We start from the raw sequence: 25,311 nt of genomic DNA, 5'->3' as shown, positions 1-25,311 counted from the left end.
TGTAGCGGTGTCCCCTCAACAATCTGTTCTGATTGAATGGAAAGAGGTAAGACATGTCTGAACCGAAGAGAGACTGTAGTGCTCTGTGGGTGATAATCAAATCATCCCTTCTCCTGGGTTCTGGAAAGGAATGCAATTCAAACAACCGCAGCCTTGTCTGGTAGTTCGGGTGATTCCAGCCAAATGGTAGACGGGTATTCCACCGCTGTACGGATTCTAAAAGTTCTTGATCACCCTTCAGATAAGCCCTCCAAACAAGACTCTAGGATAGGACGCACATAGGTTGTGTAGAGAGTCTTGCTTGTTGCTATATCACATCCAGCGAAAGTTTTAGACAGTCGGTAGGTAAATTGTCTCGCTCTAAACACAGCCATAGAAATGTGCCTGGACCAACTCCAATTATCAGTGACGGTGATACCCAGGTCACAATGATGGGAGAAGATAGCTAGCCTCTGCTGGTCGATGAAGCAGGGAATCTCAGGGTTACCCTTGCCGATATGGAGAACGCAACGCTTCTCAATATTCAGTGGCAACAACCACTCCTCACACCACTCGAAGAGCTTCTTGAGATCAGCTTCAAGATGCCTCGTATTAACCAATGGACAGTTATGTTGGGTATCAGAAATTTTAAATATTTCCCTTTATTGAATTTCTTCCGATAGTTTGGAAATCCCAGGCGGTAAATGGTCCAATATAACTTTGTAATTTATACCCTTTCGAATATTTTAGTGTCAATTTTGTTCCTATATAAGATTCCGAAAACCTTTGTACTCTTATCAGTTCAGAAATGTAGCCTGATGAAGCCACAGTGTGGCGAAACAATTGTTGCTAAACAATTAAATAACATATTGGAAATTACTTCGTTTTATTTTATTTCCTGTACGTTTCTTACACTTGATAAGTCACAGGGAAGGTTAAAAACCACTGATATATATAAACCAGGATTGCCCTTTGAATTATACCATGAAAGACAACCCCTCAACGTTGATATCATTTTATCGAACTTGAGGTCCGAAATTTCCACCGCACTCGATCACAAAACACCAAAGCATACGAGATATATCAAGGGAGCTACATCCATTGTCGAAACGATCTCTTAGTTCTGCGAGATGTGAAGAATCCCAAAAGGTCTCGAGGGAGAAAATATCGAAGCAGGTTGACCAGAGAAATTATTATGTAGAATTTATTAGTTGGTTATCATCCATTGTTATTTAATAAATAAGAAAATATTGGGAATATTGGACACAATTTTATTCTATTGTTTAAATTGTAACAACGCCGACGTTTCGAAACAGTTCGATTCTTTTTCAAGGCTAGTTACGACAAACAATATTGTACGTTTATTAAAATCATTGAGACAATCTTCAAGGAATCGAAATTCTTTTGAATTATTATTAATTATGAATTATGTAGAATCTAGATTTATAATTGCTCACTAAACTGTTATTGAAAGGTGGCCAATGCTTGATTTGATCATCTTTTCTGCTCGTTCATATATGTCTTTTATGAAGTATTAATCAGTTTTTAGTATTTTTCATTCTGAATTCTTGTGAGCTTCATTGAAGTAATCACTTTTTTTCTTAATTTGTCATATTTTTCTATTTCATGTTGATATGAATTCTTCTTCTGCAAACTTGATCACCTCTGCGACGAAGTTATTCAATTTGAACTAGGTAGTTAGGTCTAAGGTAGTTAGTTCAGTTTATATGGTTAAAGGATCAGATTCAATGAGAAGGAATATTGCTCAACAAACTGATCAGGCTCAGAAGCCAAAAGTGTAAGAGTAGTCTAAACCCCACAGCTTGTCAACAATGTTGAAGGATTCAAACCGATTGATCGGTTTGAACAAATGATAAAATGGGAAATGTAATAGGAAAGAGAATGACTGGTGACAATGACAATAGCAATGTTGGGTATTTTCTGTATGGTTCGTAAATTTGACTGGGAAAGGTAAGAACCACTGATCCATATAAACGGGAAACCAGCCCCTTGAATCCTACCTCGAAAGACAACCCTTCAACGTTGATATATTATCATTTTATCGAACTCGAGGTCCTCCGCACTCGACCCCGCAAAACACGAAACCATACGAGATATATCAAGGGAGCTACCACCATTGTCAAAACGATCTCTTAGTTCTGCGAGACGAGAAGAATCCCATAAGGGCTCGAGGGGGAAAAATCGAAGCAGGTTGACCAGAAAATACTTATGTAGCTTCATAATTTACTTTGAAATCTAGATTTAATATTGCTCACTAAACTGTTATTGATAGGTGGCAACTGCTTGGTTGTATATCTTTTCTGTTCGCTCATGTATGTCTTTGGTAAAGTATTAATCAGTTTTTAGTATTTTTCATTCTGAATTCTTGTGAGCTTCATTGAAGTAATCACTTTTTTCCTTAATTTGTCATATTTTTCTTTACGTGTTTTCTTAAGGGGGGATCCTATTTCATGTTGATATGAATTCTTCTTCTGCAAACTTGATCACCTCTGCGACGAAGTTATTCAATTTGAACTAGGTAGTTAGGTCTAAGGTAGTTAGTTCAGTTTATATGGTTAAAGGATCAGATTCAATGAGAAGGAATATTGCTCAACAAACTGATCAGGCTCAGAAGCCAAAAGTGTAAGAGTAGTCTAAACCCCACAGCTTGTCAACAATGTTGAAGGATTCAAACCGATTGATCGGTTTGAACAAATGATAAAATGGGAAATGTAATAGGAAAGAGAATGACTGGTGACAATGACAATAGCAATGTTGGGTATTTTCTGTATGGTTCGTAAATTTGACTGGGAAAGGTAAGAACCACTGATCCATATAAACGGGAAACCAGCCCCTTGAATCCTACCTCGAAGGACAACCCTTCAACGTTGATATATTATCATTTTATCGAACTCGAGGTCCTCCGCACTCAACCCCGCAAAACACGAAACCATACGAGATATATCAAGGGAGCTACCACCATTGTCAAAACGATCTCTTAGTTCTGCGAGACGTGAAAAATCCCATAAGGGCTCGAAGGAGGGGGGGCTGCCGCAAATACCGCTCATATGGCCCAGCATCGGGCCGTAGATCTCGGCATTACGAGGATGCCCGCCATAAAATTAGATGACCGCTGTGTGTTCGGCGGCGGGTTGCTGCGGACGCTTTTCACGCACCGACGGAGCCGGATTTTATGAAATGAAAAGAAATTCGCCTTTCTCTTCCGCCAGAGACGGCCGGGATACCTCGGGGCGCAGGAGAAATAAAATTTCTGCGGGATTACTCCTTATGAAATGGGAAGCGGACCGCAGGCCCTCACTCTCTCCCTATCCCGGGGGACGGGACGCAATATTCGGCTAATATTAGTTTTTTTTTTTCTTCTCCTCTCGTGCCGGCGGAGTTTGGTTTTGGTTTATTGAGAGGAGATATATAGATCGGCCGGTCGGAGTGAAAAATAAGCCGCGCGAATAAATATATTGTACGGCGTGCGGGGGAATTTGTGAACGCGGTGGCGTCTCTTGCGGGAGCAATGGCGTAGAAATAGGGGGAGGTACTGGGGGTAGATACCTACCCTCAAAATTTCCAAAACATAATTATAATAATCCGAAAGGTAGCATTGAGGGGACGACGACTGAAGGCGTTTTTGGTTACACTCATTGGCTGCATCTTTCACTTCTTAGTTACTTTCTAATAATTCACATAGACCAGTGTGGTCCATAGGGGTATTATTGAAATGCATTTTTACGTAGTTCGTTGTGTGACTGATGCTTTTAATGATTTCGACTATGATGTTTGGCAAAATTTTATGGCTTAGGGAAGTGTATCTATAGAGGATATCCTCTGAAGATATGTTTCTACTTTCTTCAACGGTTCGTAACTCCGTTGAAGTAGCAGTGAGTAAGTTGTAGTGAGTAGAGGGTTGTAAATCCACTACAAACCAAGTAAAACTCGCGGTGGAGTTAAAATGATTTATTAACGTCGAAACTTTGAACAAAAGAATGTTGTTGAGAATTACAATGAGTATGGTTTTTATATTAGTTGTGACGACACACAGTTTTCGTCATTGACCGCCTTTCGGAGTTGCTGGAATCTGCAAATTTCGCACATTATTTGGCCTAGATATGGTATTGAGTGCATGAGGTCGATAACTGCTCCCTAATAATTTTCCATGGAATTTGAATTTAAATGTGATTTCCTCTGAACATTCCTCAATGTTTAATTCACATTAAACAGGGAGAGTGGTTACCCTTCGTACACTCTTTAGATTTTATTTTTTTACTTTATGAATAATTGTCGAAATTATCTAGTTTATGTACCTAATTGTAACAAATATATTCTAGTTTGTTACAAAAAAGTCCGATACTAGTACGTCAAACGGTTAAAGGGTTATAGTCATTTTTCTGCGATAAGATATTTGTACGAAAGTACCCCACGTACGGGGTACATTCGTACAGTAGTTGGGGTACTTTCTTACGCCATGGGATAGATTCATACAGGGTAATTAAAAAGCCAATTAAAGTCGTCACATTTTTATTATCTTTGACAAATTGAACTTAAAGTAGGTAATAATACATTTGGTTGTTATTTTGAACTTATTGCACATTATAATCATTTAAATTAACTGCGAAAATAAAAAGTCTAGTCATTCTAGCTGTACAGCCCGTTCGTGGTTGAGGATCAGGGAGGATCACACAGACATCGCTGATATACAGAGTGTGTATGTCTTCTATACCAGGGAAAAAGAATGACCATGATAATCCTGGTTTCTTCCGAAGATAAGATATTTGCACCTCTGTATCCGAATAAAGACAGAGAACTTTTCCGACGTAATAAACAACAGAAGTCTTTTTTTCAAACTTTACCAAAACATAACAATTTTCCTTGATTTTCTCTGGTGTCACATTTAAATTATTATTGATACTGCTATGATCAGTCTCTTCGTCCATTTCTGAATCTACTGGAGATGTTGAACTCTCCCGCAAGCTGAATTGCGATTCTTCAGATTCCTCTGAATCTTCATCGCTTTCGACTTTCTTAGCTTTCTTTTTATTTTGTCTTGAATTAAGTTCCTTCAAACTACGTTTCACAGCTTTAGCTCTGGCTTTCCTTTCCTGTTCTATTTTTTCAATTCTTTCTGTCTATGTCTCTCTTCTAGTTCAGTTTTTTCAGGTGTATCTGTATATATAAGGGATTTACCCGGTTTTCTTCCTTTATTGGTTTTTCGGGTTCTAACAGCTGTAGGATAAGGTCTTATGACTTCTGGTGTTATGGGAAGATAAGAACTCAGTTCAGATTGTGCCTCAGCTGCAGAAATGGAAGGTTCAGGTTCGCCAGTTCCGGTAACAATGTCTTGAGGATTTTGGAGCAAAGAAGGCGACTGCTCACGAATATCTGACTCATTCATATCAGTCGATGTCACGCTGGTGGAAGCATACACTTCAATGGGGGCGAAATCTTCATCGCTAAAGGCCATTTCATTGAATGGCCATATACCTGGCTTTTCAAATCCACTTGTAATATTTTTGGCGGTAAAAGATTCGAAATGTCGTAAAAAAAGATGAATATTTCGCAAATTCTTCCATTTACTTTCAAATTCAGAATTTATATGACGGGTTCTGAAGAAAACGATTTCGCATCCTAAATATCTTCATTCCACTGAAGAAAAAATTTATTAAAATAAGATTAACCAACAAATTTCTCATTGCATTTTCTGATGTTAGCAATTTTAGTACTGGCTTGAGAATTCAGGTAGAATAGGCATATGATCTTGAGACTCTCTGATTAAGTACATCAAATTAGCAGCTACGTAGCCAGAGCGAAAAATCAACCAAGTATTTTATAGAAAGTAGAAATATTTCACCATTTCCTGCCATCAGTCGGGACAGTTTTAATAATAGGTTACATATATCTTTGAATATTTATTCTGATTCTGAATTTAAGAGTTACCGAGGAAAAACTTGAACTGAGGAAATACTACAATTTCTAACTCAGTGGAGTAGTCTATGACTCGGTCTATGACTTCCGGAAAACATAGAAACTAAAATCGAAATTTTGGATAACTAAATTTGACATTTCATGAAATGTCATTGATTATTCGTAATTGAAAATTTTTTTGGTTTATGGATTTTCAACCATCTTAACGAATTATTCATTACAATTCATGAAATTTCGACTTTTAGTTTCTTTTTATGTTTTCTGGAAGTCGTAGACTACTCCATTCAATGAGAAATTACAGTTTTCCTTAGTTTTTCCTCGATGACTCTTTGTGTATAGCTTGAGACCCCTCTCTTTTTATACCTAAGTAAAATTGACTGAATTAATAAAAAAATATAGGTTTTTTCCAGGAAACTTTTCATAAGATATCTATAGGAATCTCTTTAACTTATGAACCGTTGAGCTTATACTCAAGTATTGCCATATTGCTGAAATTATCATCAACCAAGATATCTGATAATGCAATAATATACTGGGTGTGCCGTTTGAAATACGAAAATAGTACTCTGTTTCCGGTATAAAAGGAAATTGTATAAATTTCCAGCACAAAATTATTATTAGTTTTCCATAAACATCTAATAGGCCATCGCGGTGAATCACCCTGAACATCATTATCATTTAGCCTTCTGCTTCCACTGCGGGACTTAATTTTGCCTTACAATAACGAAGAAATAAAATTCAATTCGGCAACGTAGCTGCTAGTTTGACATAGAAAATTGGATGTCATTCGAGGATCTCAAGGTCATGCACCTATTTTACCCTAGTTTGTCTTATCTTCAAACAGAATATTTCCGAATTCATCTCAAATATTTTCGTGATGTGACAGCAAAAGCTACTCACGTCACAAATTTTCTGAAATAATCGACATCTGAGTCCCATACATAAGCAAAAATATTATTTTCAACTCAAGGGTTTGAAAAGTGTGCGCCTATGGTTTATGACTCTTTTGCAATTATCTCTGGCCAAGTGTTTTTATAGATTAGTTCATGTGACTTTGGATATACTATATATGCATCACAAAAAGTAGGACTACAAGAAACACCCTCTATCTCAAAATCAAAGCATTTGCGAGCCCATGTATAGGACATTCTATTCTTAAAATATTTCAAAAACTTTTTAATTTTTTTTTTGTATCTCCAATTTAGGAACAATCGAAGAATGGTATGAACAATCGAATCAAAAAATGCTATTAGTTCGGGTAATTTTTGGTTCAAACTTCGTTATCAAACCTTTTTTTCTCATATTTCAGATATGAGTAAGCGTTGTCTTGAAAACATTTTTTTCGATTACCTCCTCCCAAGAAAAAAAAGATCTACGCCCTTGTGCGTGAGAAAGTAATATTTTTTTCGGGGTTATACTGTATATATGTTATTGATGCCGCGCAAATATATATTTACGGAGGAGCGTTCGGTGCTACTGGGAATATTGAGTGTCGTTTTATTCTCGTGTCGATATATTGAAATTTTCGCTTCGGCGAGGTGGAGGTTATTTCTTGTTATGCGGTTTCTTTTGTTTTTCTCGTTTTCTGATGGTGTATACTTGCCGCTTCGGCGATGTCTAGGGTCACATTATTTGTTTTTTTTCCTGAAATATTTATTCCTTTACATTCGATTTCGTGAAAATAGTACGTATGATTAGACAATTTATCGGGTGTCCCAAATTCGTTGTCTAGTGAGGGGATCTCAGAACCCCTTGGAGCTAGAAAAAAAAATGAATGGCAAATTTTCGCCTCGATTTTTGAGACTCAATTTGGTGAAAACCTTAAAGTTCAACAATTTTCTAGCTAAAAGAGAAAATCGTGTTAAATGCAGTTTTCATAACTTCTTTATTATTGTTGCTATAAACATGAAACAAAAAAATTCAACGTGATATTTTTTCAAGAGAACCCATTAGTGTGAAAATTCATTTTTTAATGCAATTTGTTCTGAATTTATTATAAAAATTTATGTTTCTTCAAATGTAAGCCATAAAAATTTCTGTAACAAATAAAAAAGTTCTTTTTTCCTTTACCAAAAATATCACATGATTCAATTAGTTCAATAACTTTAGCGACGGATCAAACAAGTCTTTCAATGAAAAAAAATTCATATAAATATTCAGGGCCACCGCCAGGACCGGCATACCTGACATTTTGCCCGGCGCCAAATTGTAGGGACGCAAAATCAGTTAATAAAACAAGACATACTTTTGGACACAAAAATATTGTCTCGGAGAAAATATCACTCTTTGTTGAATTTTAAGAACTGCCAAATGTCAATTTTATTGAAATCGAATAGGCGCATCAAACTAAAAATGAAAATGAAAATAGTTTATGAAATGCGCTTTTCAGGCTCGTGTCACAAACTTCCTCACTCGTGAGAAAAGTTGCACTTTCTCCACTTGTTGCACAATATACTATTCCTATTCTGCTAGCCGCTGCCTTCATTCAAATATCAAATATTGGATTGACATATTTTTTTTTATGGAAATTCATTTCGAATCGAAAATAAAAGACAATCATTCTGTATCCACTTCTTAAAGCAATAAATTCCGGTTGTTTTTACATATAGTAACTTCTTCGATTTTCAAGAATGTAAAATCGGAAGAAGCGAAAAAAGAAACTTAAAATTTTCAGGATAGGTTCGGATCTCGTTTGTTGTGGTTGGGTTTATTCCAAGTAATAATAATAATAATAATATTTATTTGCACACAAGAAAATCCTAACATGTACAAATATTTGCCATCAAAAATTAACATGGCTTGTCCAAACAAAATCTTGAATTATCAACAATATTAACAAATAGTAATTGATAGCCAATAATATAAATAAAAGCATTATAACATATAGATTGCATTGACAGTCATTATATAAATTAAAACATCATATCAGGTAAAAAGCATTGAAAGTCAATATATAAATAAAAAACATCATAACATGTAAGTACAAATCATCGCACAATATCAAGAATACACATATGCACAAAAATGACAAAATAAATTCACTCATTCAAGAAATCGCTCAACTTGTATACTGTATGATCCAATAATATTTCCTTTACTTTTTTACTGAAAACAGCTGGACTCAATTCCTTGATATGATCTGGAAGTTTATTATAAATTTTTAAACATGTATGATTCGGACCTTGTTGGGTCTTCTTTAGTCTTGCAGGAGGGATAGCAAATTTATTTTTCTCGCGTGTGTTATATTCGTGAAAATTTGAATTTTTCGGAAACCTATCATGGTTTTGGTGGACGTAATTGGCGCAAGTAAGTATAAAGGCTGCCGTTATAGTCAAAATTCTTTCTCTCTTGAATACCTCTCTACAACTGTCTGTATTTTTCATGTGGAAGATGGCGCGTATTGCTTGCTTCTGTTGGATTAAAACTCGCTCAGCATCCGTACTCAGACCCCACAGCAAGACACCATACAGGGCCACACCGTGGAAGGATGAATAGTACGTTAGCTTCGCAATATCAGGACCAGCAATTTTTCTCATTCTCCTGATCATGAAAATGGAAGTTGACAGTTTCCGACAAAGGTTAGAAATGTGGTTCTTCCAACTCAGACTGGACTGGAATTCCAACCCCAGATAGGATAGAGATGTGTTAATATCAGCTTTGTTCGTAAAAATGATTTTTTGTGATTTGGAATCATTCATTAATAGTCCATTTGCTGAGAACCACTCCCGCGCCATCACTTCACAATCTTCCGACTTTTTGATCAAATTTTCCCTCTTCATTGATCTATTCAGGAAAGAAGTATCATCTGCATAGCTGCAAGTTTTGTTGGATGGTATGTTACTGAAAAGATTATTTGTGAAAATAACGAACAGTACCGGACCAAGAATGGATCCCTGAGGTACTCCAACCTCTATCGATCGTAAATCCGACATCTCTCCATTCCATTTCACTACCTGTGATCTATTGGCTAGATATGAGCTGAAATCTCCAATGCTTTACCTCGAACACCATAATACTCTAGCTTTTGCAAAAGAACACCATGGTTCACACTATCGAAAGCTTTGCTAAGATCGGTACACGTCATTTCCACCTCTTCACGGTTCTCATAAGCCTCCAGAACAGTCTCGAGTACATCAATCATCGCTGTTATTGCTGATTTTGACTTTCTGAAATGTTGACTCGCATGAAGCAGTGACCTTTTCTCCAAGAAATCAACTAGACTATTTTTTAGGACAAGCTCAAATACTTTTGAAAATGCCGGAAGGACAGAAATTGGTCTATAATTAGAACACTGCTCAAGGTCTCCTTTTTTTGCCCTTTTCAGTTTTTCAGGAAATATTCCCTGCTCAATACAATCATTCAAGATTTTACACAATACTGTTTTTATGAATGGTAAAGATCGCTTCACCAGAGACACTGATATTCCATAGATGTCCTTAGAATTCTTGTTTTTGAGAGCTTTGAATGCACTTTCAATATTTGTCTCGGTCACTGGAAATAAAAACAACGTGTCCGAATTATTTAACTTGCTGTTTTTTAAAGGAGCGTTCGAGGCCGCAATATTTGTGTTCACCTTATCTGCTACATTCCTGCCAGCCAAGTAGTCCAGACTGGCAATGGAACAGGGAGTGGCGCCGGAGTTTGTGAAATGATAACCCAAGTATTCGAAGGTATCTTTTACACTCTTGATGGCCGGTATTGGGGCAGAGGAGATGTAGAACTTCGATGTGGTCTGCAGATACAGCTTTTTCTTCGACGGAACCACGGCCATGGATATGGAACGACACTTTGCTGGATTCAGCGTCAGCTTGCGAGACTCCATGAAATCGCATGTCAGCCTGAGCAGGAACTGAGCGTCTTTGTCGTTTTCAGCCAGCAATAGGAGATCATCCGCCTATCCCAACACCGAAATATCCAAATCGCCCAAGCCGATTTCCTTCCTGATCTTGAGGCCGGAGATGAGCTCATCCAAAACCATATTAAAAATTATTGGAGCCAACGGATCACCCTGTTTCACCCCCCTCCTCAGTGAAAGGGTCACAACTAGGGCTGGGAATCATGAATGAATTATTTGAATATTCATTGAATGATTATTCGAATAATTGCATTTTGAATTATTCGAATATTCATGAATATTCGAATATTCAGTGAATAGTTATGTATTCACTGAATAGTTGAATAATCAATGACTACTTTTCTATTCATGAATAATTAGTGAATAGTCGAGTATTCACTGAATAGTTGAATAATCAATGACTACTATTCTATTCATGAATAATCAGTGAATAGTTGGGTATTCACTGATTATACAGTGAAAAGTTTTGTATTCAGTGAGTAGTTGGATATTTATGAATCATTTGTGAAGTTACGAATGAAAGTTTGAATGATCACTCAACTCACTATTCAGAAATTATTAAAACAATGGTCTAGCTGCTGAGACACGTTAATTTAAATTATCATAAAAAAAAATAAAACAGGATTTTGTGATTTACTAATAAATATTTAATAATATTAAAATTACTGGAAATTACATATATTGAAATTGATAGATACAATAGAATTAAAATTATTCATTTAATAGTAAAAACGATCCAGAGAAAAATTAAAAGAATTGGGATTTCATCAATGAAAAAATATAATAATGGAATTTAAGATTCTAAAATAGGAATTTAGCAATAAAATTAGCAATAAAATTTAATCGATTGCAGAGTTTCGCTCTCCTATTCCGTCTGCATTGCCATTCCTAGACATTACTCTATTTAAGTGCTCAAATATTGCTTGATTCTGAATTGCGAATCGACGAATCTTTCTATTCTTTCAAATCTGAGGTTTCAAAATGTACACACATCAACTGGAGTAACATCCTTCTCTAACAAGACTGAATCAGTAAACAAAGTTTTTTGAAAATTTCGTATAATTGAATACGAATTGTATTCTTGAAGGATTGAATGTTCTCAAAATCCGCTTGATTATTCTTTTTGTACATGTTGACCTGTTATGGGTCTATGTAGATTGTATTGTCCCAGCAAAGGTTTTACTGCGTCTATTTAAGGATCTATTGTATTTTGTACGTTGTCATGTAATAAAAAAAATTTCTGCATTTACCAAACGACAATTTGATTATAAAAATATGACAATTTTTTCGGTAAAACGTAAAACCAGAGTACTACCATAGTATAACTATATACTATGGTACTACTGAACTATAATTGTAGCGGTAGCGCTGCCTTTTGCAAAATTCAATGACATTTCACTGAGCTTGACTTTTATTTTTTTTTTTTGACGAACGTCCAATTACGTTATTGTGGAAATTATCGCAATCAAAACGATTATACCAGTATAAGTATATTCACTCATCAAAACGCTCGTATTTTATTGGTTCATTAAAACATGAGTTTAATCAGTGAATATTCATTGAGTAATCATTGATGAATCACTGAGTATTCATTGAATAATCACTGAATAATCAATGAATACTCGTTGAATATTTAACGAATCGTTGAATATTCATGACAACTCATGAATAATCAAGCATGAATATTTGTGTGAAAGGGCCACAACCTCGACTCCGCCGCAGTACATTGTTGTAGACTGGTCGAAGAATGTTGCCATGATGTAATCGGCGGTGCTTTTATCCACACGAAAACGCCTCAGAGCCCTGTCAATAGAGTGGTGGGAAACTCGGTCAAATGCTTTCTGTACGTCCAGGGATATGATGGTGAAAGGGCGGCCTTGCTTCCTTCTTTCTTTGATTATCGACTGCAACGTTATGTTGTTCGCGAAGCAGCCGTCCAACCTGGTGAAACCTCGTTGACATTCGTCCAGGGTGATGGAATTGGACAGTCTTTGGGCCACAATCCTGTTGACCAGACGAATCAGGATGGAAGTGATTGTTATTGGTCTCCAGTTTCCCGCAAGTTCGAGGTTGTCGTTGGACTTGGGGATGAGAACAGCATCAGGTTTGCCAATAGTTCGAGTGTGACAATGGGGATCCTAGCTAGTCTGGTGGAATCTATGCCATCAGGTCCTCCGGTGGTTTTCCCATTTTCTCAATGGAGTCGGCGATCTCAGGACGACCTATGGGCGAGTATATATCGCATGGAGAGGGGGCGAAGTCGGGAACAGGCGTGTCGTCTCTAGGTGACTCACTTGAGAAGATCCCTTCAAAGTGCTCCTTAATGACCTCGGTGGTTGGTCTAATGTCCCCGTTGTTGGAATCTTCTCCGTCTATCAACTCATCAGCAAGCTCTCGTTTCTGATGAGCGTACAGTGCATCCCATTTTGGTTGAGACTGCCAGATTTCTCGCTTGTTATTTAAGATAGAGCCTTGCGGTTTTCACGTTCCTGTCCTACTTTTTCGTGATACTCAAGTTGGTCTAAACAGATTTTGCATAACTGTTTCCGTTCAAGAGATACAGGGCGATTTTGGAAATTGATACTTTTTGGACCCCTCCTTTATCCCTGAAGTTATTAGAAATAATGCTGAGGTAAAAACTACGTCTGAATCAGAATTCTGCGTAGAATCCAGTTGCGTACTCAATTTTTTTTTTCGGGGTATGGTTTTGAAGATTCAACACAAACCTATATTTTTTTAAAGGAACACCATGTGTATCAATACTTCGTTGAATTCGTTATTTTTTTCCCTTCAAAATGATGTATGATACTATATAGGTAGAATGGTCAGAAATGTTAAAAAAACACTAAAACATCAAATAATGATGATTTTTTGTTAATGAGCAATTGATTTCCCATGTAAAAAAAAGGTTCAATTGGATAATTTTAATTCGTGATTTTTATGAATAGTAGAGTAAGCAAACAAAGATAATACACTCATCACTAACATGAAAAACAAAACGTAGGTACCTACAGTGACGGCTCGTGCCCTCGAGATGTGGGTCGGCCACACACACATATATATACAATAAATTTTCCCACACCCCTTATCATACTTATAACTATATAAATAAATATATATAAACAAATAGATTTCCACGTCACCCAAGAGGACGCGTTGGTTTTTTGTTTTTAATGGGAAACCTCACCTAGAATAGCCCTATTATAACCCAATATAAAAATGTAATTCTCAAATCAATGAAAACTGAAATAAAATGAAACTCTTGAAAAAACAGAAATAATAAAATATTCAGTTATCAACATAAAATATATATTTGAATAAACATAGAGAAAACCTCTCACGAAAACATAAATAAATGTATAAAATATAAAAAAATCTTATAAAGACCACAAAAAATATTGTGGAAATGACCGCATGTATTCTGGTCGAAAATGTATGAGCTTGCGTACCCTTTATTCATTTTTATAGATCAAATCAATTCGACGATCTTTCTTTGTCGCGAAGTCATCAATTATTTTCTCGAAAAAAATGTTTCCTCTGGCTAGTTCTATAACTAAACCTCTTTCGATTGATATCAGTGCCAGGTTATTTAAACGGTCTTGAGACATCATGTTCCTACTGAAAGATTTTATTCTTTTGAGCGCTGAAAAACTTCTTTCTACTGACGCGGATGTTGGTGGCAGGGACAAACTCATACAAAATAACTTATATAATTCAGGAACATCGGAAACAATATTATTTGAGAAAATGAATTCCGTAATACCATTCAGCATATTTGAATTGCCGAAGATAGCATTGTCCCAGTACATGATCAGAAAATCAATACCTAACTACTATCGAACGGCATAAATAAGTTTTTTTCTGATGAAGACGTTATATCCCATAATCAACCATTCATTTGAATATATTAATTATATTTTCATGATCTGAAAATCAATAGCTACTATCGAACGGCATAAATAAGTTCTTTTCTGATCAAGACATAATGTCTCATAATTAACTATTCATTTAATTATCAAATATTTGAAATAAACTGTGAAAAGTTGCTGCTTGACGCTCTGCAATAGGATAACCGGCCAGCCGACCCTGTGTATTGGGAAGCGACCTAACATCGAGTTGTTGTGCCGTTCTACTGAGTGGACGTATTCTGGGCGTATGTCGTAGTATCTTTTCCTTTACGTAGCGCTCTCGGTAGCGCTGGTTCCGCCATTGGCTCTTGGCCGACCTAACGTGATGAGATGCTTTCAGTGACATTCCAGGAGTTGCAATTGTATAATTGTAACATTTGTGTTACATTTCAGACCTAATGTTACAGTGTTACGTACAATTCTGGAATAACTTGTTTGGGGTGATGTTACGAAAAGTAACCATTTACGATTGTGGTTTGTTACAATTTATGAAAGGGAATAACAACGCTGGATGTTTTGGAAATCGAATATTAGGTGGGTCCGAAAGAAAATATTGGCCGGTATAAGTTATATTTTCCTGTTCTGAGTGGAAATATTCATTACCGAGGGAATTTGGATATCGAAATCGATAACTCCGATTGAGTTTGAATGAATTGAATATCTAGAACTATTTTCTATTTCCCGATAATTTTTGGGTCGGCCCGGCCGACCCTGCCGACCCTGACGAGCCGTCACTGGGTACCTACCTCTAATAGCAACAAATAAATAATACAAAAATTCATAAACATTGCATGATATCTTACAGCTTAAACTGTTCAAATTACTGTCCATTTTCCTCTAATACATAATTGACAAAACTTTTCAATACACCTGAGTGCATTTAATATTATAAAAGGGCGGTTTTGTAAATCCTGGAAAACTGCCTCTCTTGATGCACGAAGTTCTTCGAGACTGTTATGTCTTTTACTGTAGTATATTATATGTATTAGGTATTAGGGAAAATGGACAGCAATTTGAACAGTTTAATCTGTAAGATATTTTGCAATGTTTATGAATTTTTTTATTATTCATTTGTTGCTATTAGGTAGGTATCTATATTTTGTTTTTCATATTAGTGATGAGTGTATTATATTTGTTTGTTTACTCTACTATAAATACAAATCACAAATGAAAATTATCCAATTAATCCTTTTTTTCATATGGAAAATCCATTGCTCATTAACAAAAAATCATCATTATTTGATGTTTTAGTGTTTTTTTAACATTTCTGACCATCCTACCTATATAGTATCAGATATCATTTTGAAGGGAAAAAAATAACGAATTCAACGAAGTAATGATATATAGGGTGTTCCATTAAAAAAAATATAGGTTTGTGTTGAATCTTCAAAACCATACCCCGAAAAAAAAATTGAGTACGCCACTGTATTCTACGCAAAATTCTGATTCAGATGTAGTTTTTACCTCAGCATTATTTCTAATAACTTCGGAGATAAAGAAGGGGTCCGAAAAGTATCAATTTCCAAAATCACCCTGTATCTCTTGAACGGAAACAGTTATGCAAAATCTGATTAGACCAACTTGAGTTTCACGAAAAAGTAGGACAGGAACGTGAAAACCGCAAGGCTCTATCTTAAATAACAAGCGAGAAACCTGGCAGTCTCACCCAAAATGGGATGCACTGTACTTGGACTGCATGTATTAATAGAGTTAAGCCCTGTATCTTTTGCCGCTCTCCTGCCTTATTGGTTTAACCGGCCCGGTTCTTGTTCGGGTGGCCAAAGTTCTTCAATAAAGGCTACAAATCTATTCCACCCATTCGTCAAATACCTGCTCGTGCTGTTTGAAATTTTGTCATAACATTAATTTCAAAACCACAGATTCGATCGTGATGAAAAGTTGTATTCAGAGGTAAAATGATAGTTTTTAAACTTCGTACAGATTCTTATATATGTATCACGTAACCAGAACCATAGAAAATTCAAGAACAATATCGGAGACCAATATTTACTTGACCCCAGAACCGTCCAGATTTTGGATGTTGTTAGTTTATAACAATCTAAAGCATTTTATAAAATTTCAGGCTGATCACATCATCAGCACTATATAAGATTCTAAAAGAATATTGGTAAAGAAATACCCAATATCTCCTTGACAAAAGATCTGAATTAGGTTATTCATGAATCTTGAAGATAACAAATTTAAGGGGGATTTATAACTCGTGGCATTCACGTGATCTGCCGAAGTTAAACTGCTCCTTTCTTCTTAACATTTTTGAGATCCTACCACTTTTTAGGAAGAGTGAAGCAATCTCTAACGTACCCCTGAGTTAGCGTCCTTTTCTACCACATCCAAGAATTCTGGAAACGTTTTTCGTCTTCATTTTTAATTTTAGAATAACTGTTTTTTCAGCCTTTGACAAGACTTTTTGTGTAATATTTTATTTAAGAATTCATAAAAAAATGTATATTTGTTCTGAAAGTTATATCAAGCTTATATTCATTCTTCAATAAAAATTCATATAATTCTTTGTTTTCAATTCCAAAAAAATGTTTAAATAGGAACTTTCCGCAATTACAAAATTTTCAAAATGAATAATGATGAAAACCTCATATAAATCGATGCTCCCTAGCGTAAAATAAAGCGTAAAACTTTTTTAAATGATCGCTGAAATGGTATAGACACCTCTTAAGCTAAATTCAATATTACGTGTTCATCGAATCATCAAAATCGAAGAAAATTCAAGCACAATATTGAAGAAAAATGAGGAAAGCATTGATTGTAGGCAGAGGATTCTCAGTATGCGTTAATTGCGTCTTTGGATGCCACATATAGAAAATCTACTCTCTAAGATAATATAAATTCGTTCAGATAAATAGCCATCCAGTCTAATAGATGAATATTAAGCAATTTATATTCATAGCAGGACAATTTCAATTTCAGAAGTAATGTTTTGAATAGTACAATTTCGTTTAGATAAATTACAACCCTTTATAATAGATCAATATCAACTAGCATATATCCATGGCATTTGAAATACAGAAATAGTATGACTATCTATAATGTAATATTCTTTTTGATTTCAGGAGAGCATGCGATCCATAGAAAAAGATTACTACAATTGTAATGAATGACTCGTTATCTGAGGCCTTATAAATTGCTCATTGGTAAGTATTGGAATTCTATTATTACATGATATTAGAAAACAGTCGGAGGAGAGTGAATGTTCGCGGAGAAATAAAGATAAGAAATGAAATTATATGGGTAGTTTCAAATATTAATAGGTGAGTGATCTTACCATCACAAGTTTTTCACATAGATTTTCTTTATGGTAGATACCATAATGAATTCATTTTGGGACTAATGAGCTTCTTTATGTCATCAGAATTGAGTGACATAACGTTGTCATTATGAAATTCCATCAGATAAGATGATAAGTGTTAAGGTTCAATATATTTGTTACAATTGTTAGATTGACAACTAGCCAATCATTACTGTGTTCAATTACAAGTTCATTTTTGCTCACGTATACGAAAAACTACAACCAAATACCATAAAAAGGATTATGCCATTTTCACATGATTTAAAACGTTTTTGTAAAAATTAATTCTAACGAATTCGACCTGGCAATATCCCTCAAAAGGTCCAAAAAGACCAAGATTAAAAAAAGAAATCTCATAAAATTATATAGAGTATTTCCTAATTGAATGTCAATATTTATGAGGGTGATTTTTTCATATGAACATATGTCCTAAACGTCTTACCTTTTGAGATACAGGGGGGTTAAGTTTTCTTAAAATAAAAAAAAAGAAACTGTATTCAATTATGAGCAAATCAGATCTCTTGAATTTTTAAATCCAACACACGGGTTTCATCTAAAAAAATAAAATCTACGTATGTCTCTGCATGAAGATATTGTCATATGTATGTATTTACGAAATTGTTATGATCATAAAGAGAAAAGTTTTTTATTTTTTCAAGCGAAAACCGTGCATCGGATTGAAAAATGTCAGGTAATCAACTTTGGTAAAAAATGATTGGGAATTTCAAAAATATTTTTTTTTCATGGAAAACTTGTGGCATACCATCAATGTCCGCCAAAATAGGCAGGTCAAATTACGTACGAACACCACTGGTGAAAATTTAAAAAAATTGATACATTAAGAATACCTCTCGATTCATAGTACATTTATGTCAAATTTCATTAAATTTATCTAAGTGGTATTGTAGATATTATTAATAAATGATTTATTTTTGAAAATTTTACCACCCTGCATCTCAAAAGGTAAGACGTTTAGGACATATGATAGCATAGAAAACCATGAAAAAGGTAGTAGTGTATAAGTACCAGAGTACCAAGATCAAATATTTGTAACTTATTATTTTCCCAGTGAAATGAATTATGAAGAAAATACTTAAAATATTTGCTCAAAATAAAAAAACCACTCGATGAATTTTCAGTTAATTCGTGACTATAATCGTAACGAATACCAACTCAGTCATAGACAAAGATAGATAGATAAAGAATAGTGATATTCATGCTCATGACACAACATATAAATCAAACTTCTCTATACCTTACCAGCGAATAGAAATATTTAAGAAATCACATTTAGTAATGGGAATTAAACTTTATTATAGGCTTCCCTGGATTCCCCAATGTTTTAAAGATATAACCTTAGTGCATAATTTTAAAAAGGAAATAAAGAACTATCTTGTTGACATGTGTCCTTATTCTGTTGGGGAATATTTTGAGAAAACTCATTGAACTATGTCCGAACTGCAACATTCACTTAGCTTGATTTACTTGTGTGTTTCTAATGATTTTAAGTATCTTCTATATGTTTATTTATTGCGTTACTGTATTTGTTTATTAAAATAATTGCTTAGTTCTTGTATTTTAAGGGTAAATTCTGGTTTCAGTTTTCAATTCAATTTTCAATTTGTTTCTATTCTGACTTGTCTTATGTCATTTGATATTATGAGACCAATAAATTCTATATATCTATCTATCTAGACAATATATTTCGATTATATATGAACCTCTTCTCTCGACGTAGTTCGCGAAATACCACCCGTGATGCTCTCGTGAACTACGTCAAGGGACTCGGTGTATAATAGACCATTGATTGTGCTCTTGTGATATTATACCTGAATATTTTTATCAATCAGAACTACCAAAAACTCACCTCTCTAATGAATATAGCATCACTATTGGATTCGGGTAAACTCCTTCCGCTAAACATTGCACCCTGATCTTGCCTTGACCAGCACTCATTCGACGTACCATTAGACTCCTTTCTGGCACTGAAAAGTGAACAGATATTCAATTATTTATACATCATGAAAATCGAATAAGATTTCATGAGAACTTCATTGAGAATTCATTCATTAAACAAAATTTCAAATAGTTCACTGCAAAAATATTCGTATGAGTAGAGAATTATTCGATTTATTTTCATTTTCAGATGTCTTGTTCATTGAACTTATGATCAAAATGTTTTGCAGTCGGATCATTAAAAAAAATCACAGATAGCATAAAACATTGGGTTTTCATATGACATTTACGTACTTTTATTGAGTTTTTGCATCTGATTCGAGTTGTTACAGTTTTTAAGAAAAATATATTATTTCCGAATTTGAAATGCCTTATTCTGATATTGAAATGAGTGCACGTTGCCGTTATACAGAGGCTTACTCTTCTCCAGAAATTGTAGAGCAAACATTAAATATTGTGACATAAAAGCCCGGTACAAATGAAAGAAGAATTTCAGTGGAAGAAGGAATAAGTGGATCCCTTGTCTGGAGAAGTATGCATCAACAACTCTTCTATCCATTCCATATTCAAGGCGTGCAAGCTCTTAATCCGCCTGGCCATCAAGCCAGAACGACATTTTGTCAATGGATTTTAACAAAGATTACTAACATCTGCATTTTGAATGAATAAACAAAGTAAATGATACGTTTATTCTCATAATCATTGCACAACCATACAGAATGAAAAGAAAATACATCACAAATACAGATCAACTGTTACAACCTCGGTTACAACTTACAACTATTTAGGTATTCGCCTATATTATATGGCTTTATTTCTAAGGATAATTTAAAAGCTTGTTGCTTGAATTTTTTGAAAATATTCACTGAACATCAAAACGTTCCATGCACATGAATTCCACATTATTCTTACAAAGTGAAAGGTTGACAGATGGATAAAGATATTTCTTCTATACTGATCAAAATAATTACAATTTTTCTGCACGAACAGAAGACATTTGTATATACATGGTGTTCCAAGATGGAACTTATCGTTTTGTTCATTAATACCAAATACCTAAGTGGTGTCCATTGAGTGGTGATGCGACATGATGATCATGGGTTTCACGAGTTCACATCCCAGCGCAATTATTTCTTTATACTGTCTTATTTTGCTGTTAGTAACAAAATAGTGTCATTCCTGTAAGTACAAAATATTGGTGTTTGGACAATCATAAGATTTTATTCACCTTAACATAAATTTTTTGTACTAGTGAAAGAAATAAATATTTCCAAATAAGTCGCTCATTTTCCACTTTAGCAAGAAAGGTGATATGAGCTTTGTTGTTGAGAATGTTATTTCGAATCGAAATTCATGAAAAAATATAGGGAGTTCCATTGAAAAAATATCATTTTATGAAATATTATGACAACGCGGTTGTCAATTTTTTTTCCGTCATCGAGAAGGTTACTAATAATGCTACCAGTTTGCCCATTTAACCGACATCATAGCATCAATATAACGGAGTGCCGACTTAATTTGGAACACCCTGTATATACAAATGTCTTCTGTTAATGCAGAAAAATTGTAATTATTTTGATCAGTATAGAAGTCATATCTTTGTCCATCTGTCAATCTTTCACTTTGTAAGAATAATGTGGAATTCATGTGCATGGAACTTTTTAAAATTCGGTGAATATTTTCAAAAAATTCAAGCAGCAAGCTTTTAAGTTATCCTTAGAAATAGAGCCATATAATATAGGAGAATACCTAGATAGTTGTAACAGATGATCTGTATTTTTGATGTATTTTCTTTTTATTCTTTGGAACACCCTGTATACAATGCTGTCACTTTAAGAATTCCAGTTTCCTTAAACTTTCCTCGACAAGATTCTCCTTATCTCATCCTCAGCATCCCACGTAGAACCAATATCTGAGTTATGAAAATTCTTTCAGTAAAGTAACACAAGATACAATTCCATATAATATTAAAGATAGGAAACTATCAAAATAGGCCACCCTCAGAATGTACCACATGCATTCTGAGGGCACGTAGTGAAAAGGGAGCCGATGATAGTCTCCTATTGAGGTATTCGACGTGGATATTCCATTTCATATGATTATATAGAGGTTAACCCCCAAGAATTTAGTTGATAATGAAATTCTCGCAACAGTGCCATTCAGTAGTGGAATTTGTGGGAGGGGTGGTCCCAATCGATCAGTACAGAAAGCAACATATTCTGTTACTGTTTTATTCTTGTTGAGCATCATGTCATTAATATCACACCACCGAGTAATTCTTGATAAAGCATCCGAGTATCTTATCTGAAGCTGTTGAATCTGTGACAATGTTTATGTCATCTGCATATAAATTTGTTTCTTGATTTTTCTGATCAAGGAATTCAGGAAGATCGTTCACAAACATCATAAAAAGAAGTCCAAAGATACTTCCCTGTGGTACTCCCAGGGTGATACTCTCCTCACTAGAGGCATACGTAACATCATCCACCATCACCTCGACTATCTACTAAAGGGTGTTTTTTTAGAGCTATAGAACTTCAAATTGTAATAAAACAACGATGGATTATTCGATTGACATGAATTTTATTCATCCACAAGATAATCTTGTGGCATTACATTTCAAATATGATTTCTGGCATATGACCGCCACGGCTGGCTCGGATGTAGTCCAATCTGGACGTCCAATTTTCGATGACTTTTTCCAACATTTTTTGCCGTATATCGGCAATAACACGGCGAATGTTGTCTTCCAAATGGTCAAGGGTTTGTGGCTTATCCGCATAGACCAATGACTTTACATAGCCCCACAGAAAGTAGTCTAGCGGTGTTAAATCACAAGATCTTGGAGGCCAATTCACAGGTCCGAAACGTGAAATTAGGCGGTCACCAAACGTGTCTTTCAATAAATCGATTGTGGCACGAGCTGTGTGACATGTTGCGCCGTCTTGTTGAAACCACAGCTCCTGGACATCATGATTGTTCAATTCAGGAATGAAAAATTTAGTAATCATTGCTCTATACCGATCACCATTGACTGTAACGTTCTGGCCATCATCGTTTTTGAAGAAGTACGGACCAATGAATCCACCAGCCCATAAAGTGCTCCAAACAGTCAGTTTTTCTGGATGTAACGGTGTTTCGACATACACTTGAGGATTAGCTTCACTCCAAATGCGGCAGTTTTGTTTGTTGACGTAGCCATTCAACCAGAAGTGCGCTTCAGCTTTCAGCTATGGTAAACTAAGCATAAGGACTTGACTGCCCTGTGTTACAATCATAAGAGATTGTATTCAGGTTGAAATCACATACCGGTATAAACAAACTCTATATTAGCCTGAATTAGTTCTCCCAGTATAAGATAATGTATTTCTCCAAGAATAATTTAATATCATATTCCAGTCTAGATGGTGCTGATATATACAAACCATCACCAGTTGTCAGTTTGTTGACTTCAACAACACTTTAAGTGCAGGATAACTGAAATAGACAAATTCAGCGTCTCTATGAAATTCAATTGGAGAATTAAAAGCACAAGGGGTAATTCAATTACTCCAGAATATCCAATAAATATTTCATTGTGATAATAATATTATAGAAAGTATATTTTTACTGTCTCACATACATTGGCTTTTGACACCAATAAGTAATTACTCTCAAACACGAGAATAAAACATGACATGGAGGAACCGTGAAATGAAACCAATATTGCTTCATATTCGTACAGTGCATCTCAAATGTGCACTTCGTGTGATAACGACTTGATATAAACGTTTCTATAAGACATAAAAGTTAACGATTCCAGGCGGGAAAAGACGGTTTTTCAGATGACTATAAAAATCACATTATGTGCTTGCTTTGTGTTTATTTGACCCTTAATAATAGCAATGGGAATGACGAGAAGAGAAAATCGAAAATGTGTGTTTGGATTGTGTTACAGCTTTTCAGAATATTTTGCTGCTAGTAGATATTTTTCATTTTAATGGGAGGTACAATCAATTGGCGCCACTGTTGCGTGCGGCCTGTCAAAGTTTTCTCTGAAAAGCAATAGTTATCAGGTGTGTGAATAAGTCTTTCCCGTTTTTTGTAAGAGATGGCGCCACCAATACTGTGCGAGTATTTAATGGTTACATATGTCATAATCAAAGCTTATTCATCTGTCAACAATTCCACACTAACACATTAGTTGAAATTTCTTCGCATCATAAATTTTTGAAATCGTGAAAATGTCGAAATTTGAGCCGAGTCGACGTCATTTGCGGGAAGTTTCACTTTATTGGTTCAATTAGAAGAAATCTGCTGCCGAGGCGCATCGGTTGCTTCAGGAAGCTTATGGAGAAGGTTGTGTCGATGATTCAAGTGTTCGCGGATGGTTTCGACGCTTCAAAAGTGGCGATTTCGACGTGGAAGACAAGGAGCGTTCCGGGCGGCCGCAAATCTTTGAAGATCAAGAATTGGCGACTTTCCTTGATGAAGATTCGTGTCAAACGCAAGAAGAACTTACTGAAGCATTGGGAGTTGACCGAACAACCATTTCCAAGCGTTTGAAAGCCATGGGAATGATCCAAAAGCAAGGAAATTGGGTGCCGTACGAACTGAAGCTGAGAGACGTCGAACGGCGTTTTTTCACTTGCGAACAGCTGCTTCAGCGACATAAAAGAAAGGGTTTTCTGCATCGTATCGTGACTGGCGATGAAAAGTGGATCCGTTACGATAATCCGAAGCGAAGAAAATCATGGGGACTACCCGGCCATGCATCATCATCGACGGCCAAGCCAAATATTCATGGCGCCAAGCTCATGCTCTGTATATGGTGGGACCAGCTAGGTGTGGTTTACTATGAGCTTCTGAAACCGAATGAAAGGATCACAGGCGAGGTCTATCGACGACAAAACGGCCACAATACTCCGACAGGCACGACAAAGTTATTTTGCAACATGACAATGCTCGCCCACATGTTGCAAAGCCGGTGAAAACATACTTAGAAACGCTCAAATGGGAAGTCCTACCCCACCCGCCGTATAGTCCAGACATTGCTCCGTCTGATTACCATCTCTTCAGATCGATGACGCATGGCCTGGCTGACCAGCACTTCCATTCCTACGAGGAAGCCAAAAAATGGGTGGATGACTGGATAGAGGCCAAACCGGTCGAATTTTTTCGCAACGGGATTCGTATGTTGCCAGAAAGATGGGGAAAAGTTGTAACTAGCGATGGCCAATACTTTCAATAATTCATTTGTAACCATTTTTTCACAATAAAGGCTCAAAATTTGAAAAAAAAACGGGAAAGACTTATTCACACACCTGATAATAACACAGTTATTTTTCAACATTATAATTCCATTGTTTAGTATCACG

At 35.5% G+C, this 25,311-nt stretch overlaps 1 protein-coding gene across 1 annotated transcript in view; it reads right to left on the bottom strand.

Moving 5' to 3' along the window:
- LOC123683217 overlaps window positions 1-25,311 on the bottom strand; it is a 161,273-nt gene that overhangs the window by 42,987 nt on the left and 92,975 nt on the right. Inside the window, exon 4 of the mRNA XM_045622125.1 lies at window positions 19,866-19,983. Coding sequence (XP_045478081.1) covers window positions 19,866-19,983 — 118 coding nt within the window. The remainder of the gene's footprint in view (window positions 1-19,865; window positions 19,984-25,311) is intronic.

Source organism: Harmonia axyridis, chromosome 6 (assembly GCF_914767665.1).
Source record: "Harmonia axyridis chromosome 6, icHarAxyr1.1, whole genome shotgun sequence".
NCBI classification, from domain to species: Eukaryota; Metazoa; Arthropoda; class Insecta; order Coleoptera; family Coccinellidae; genus Harmonia; species Harmonia axyridis.
This window is presented reverse-complemented; position numbering and strand designations above follow the sequence as displayed.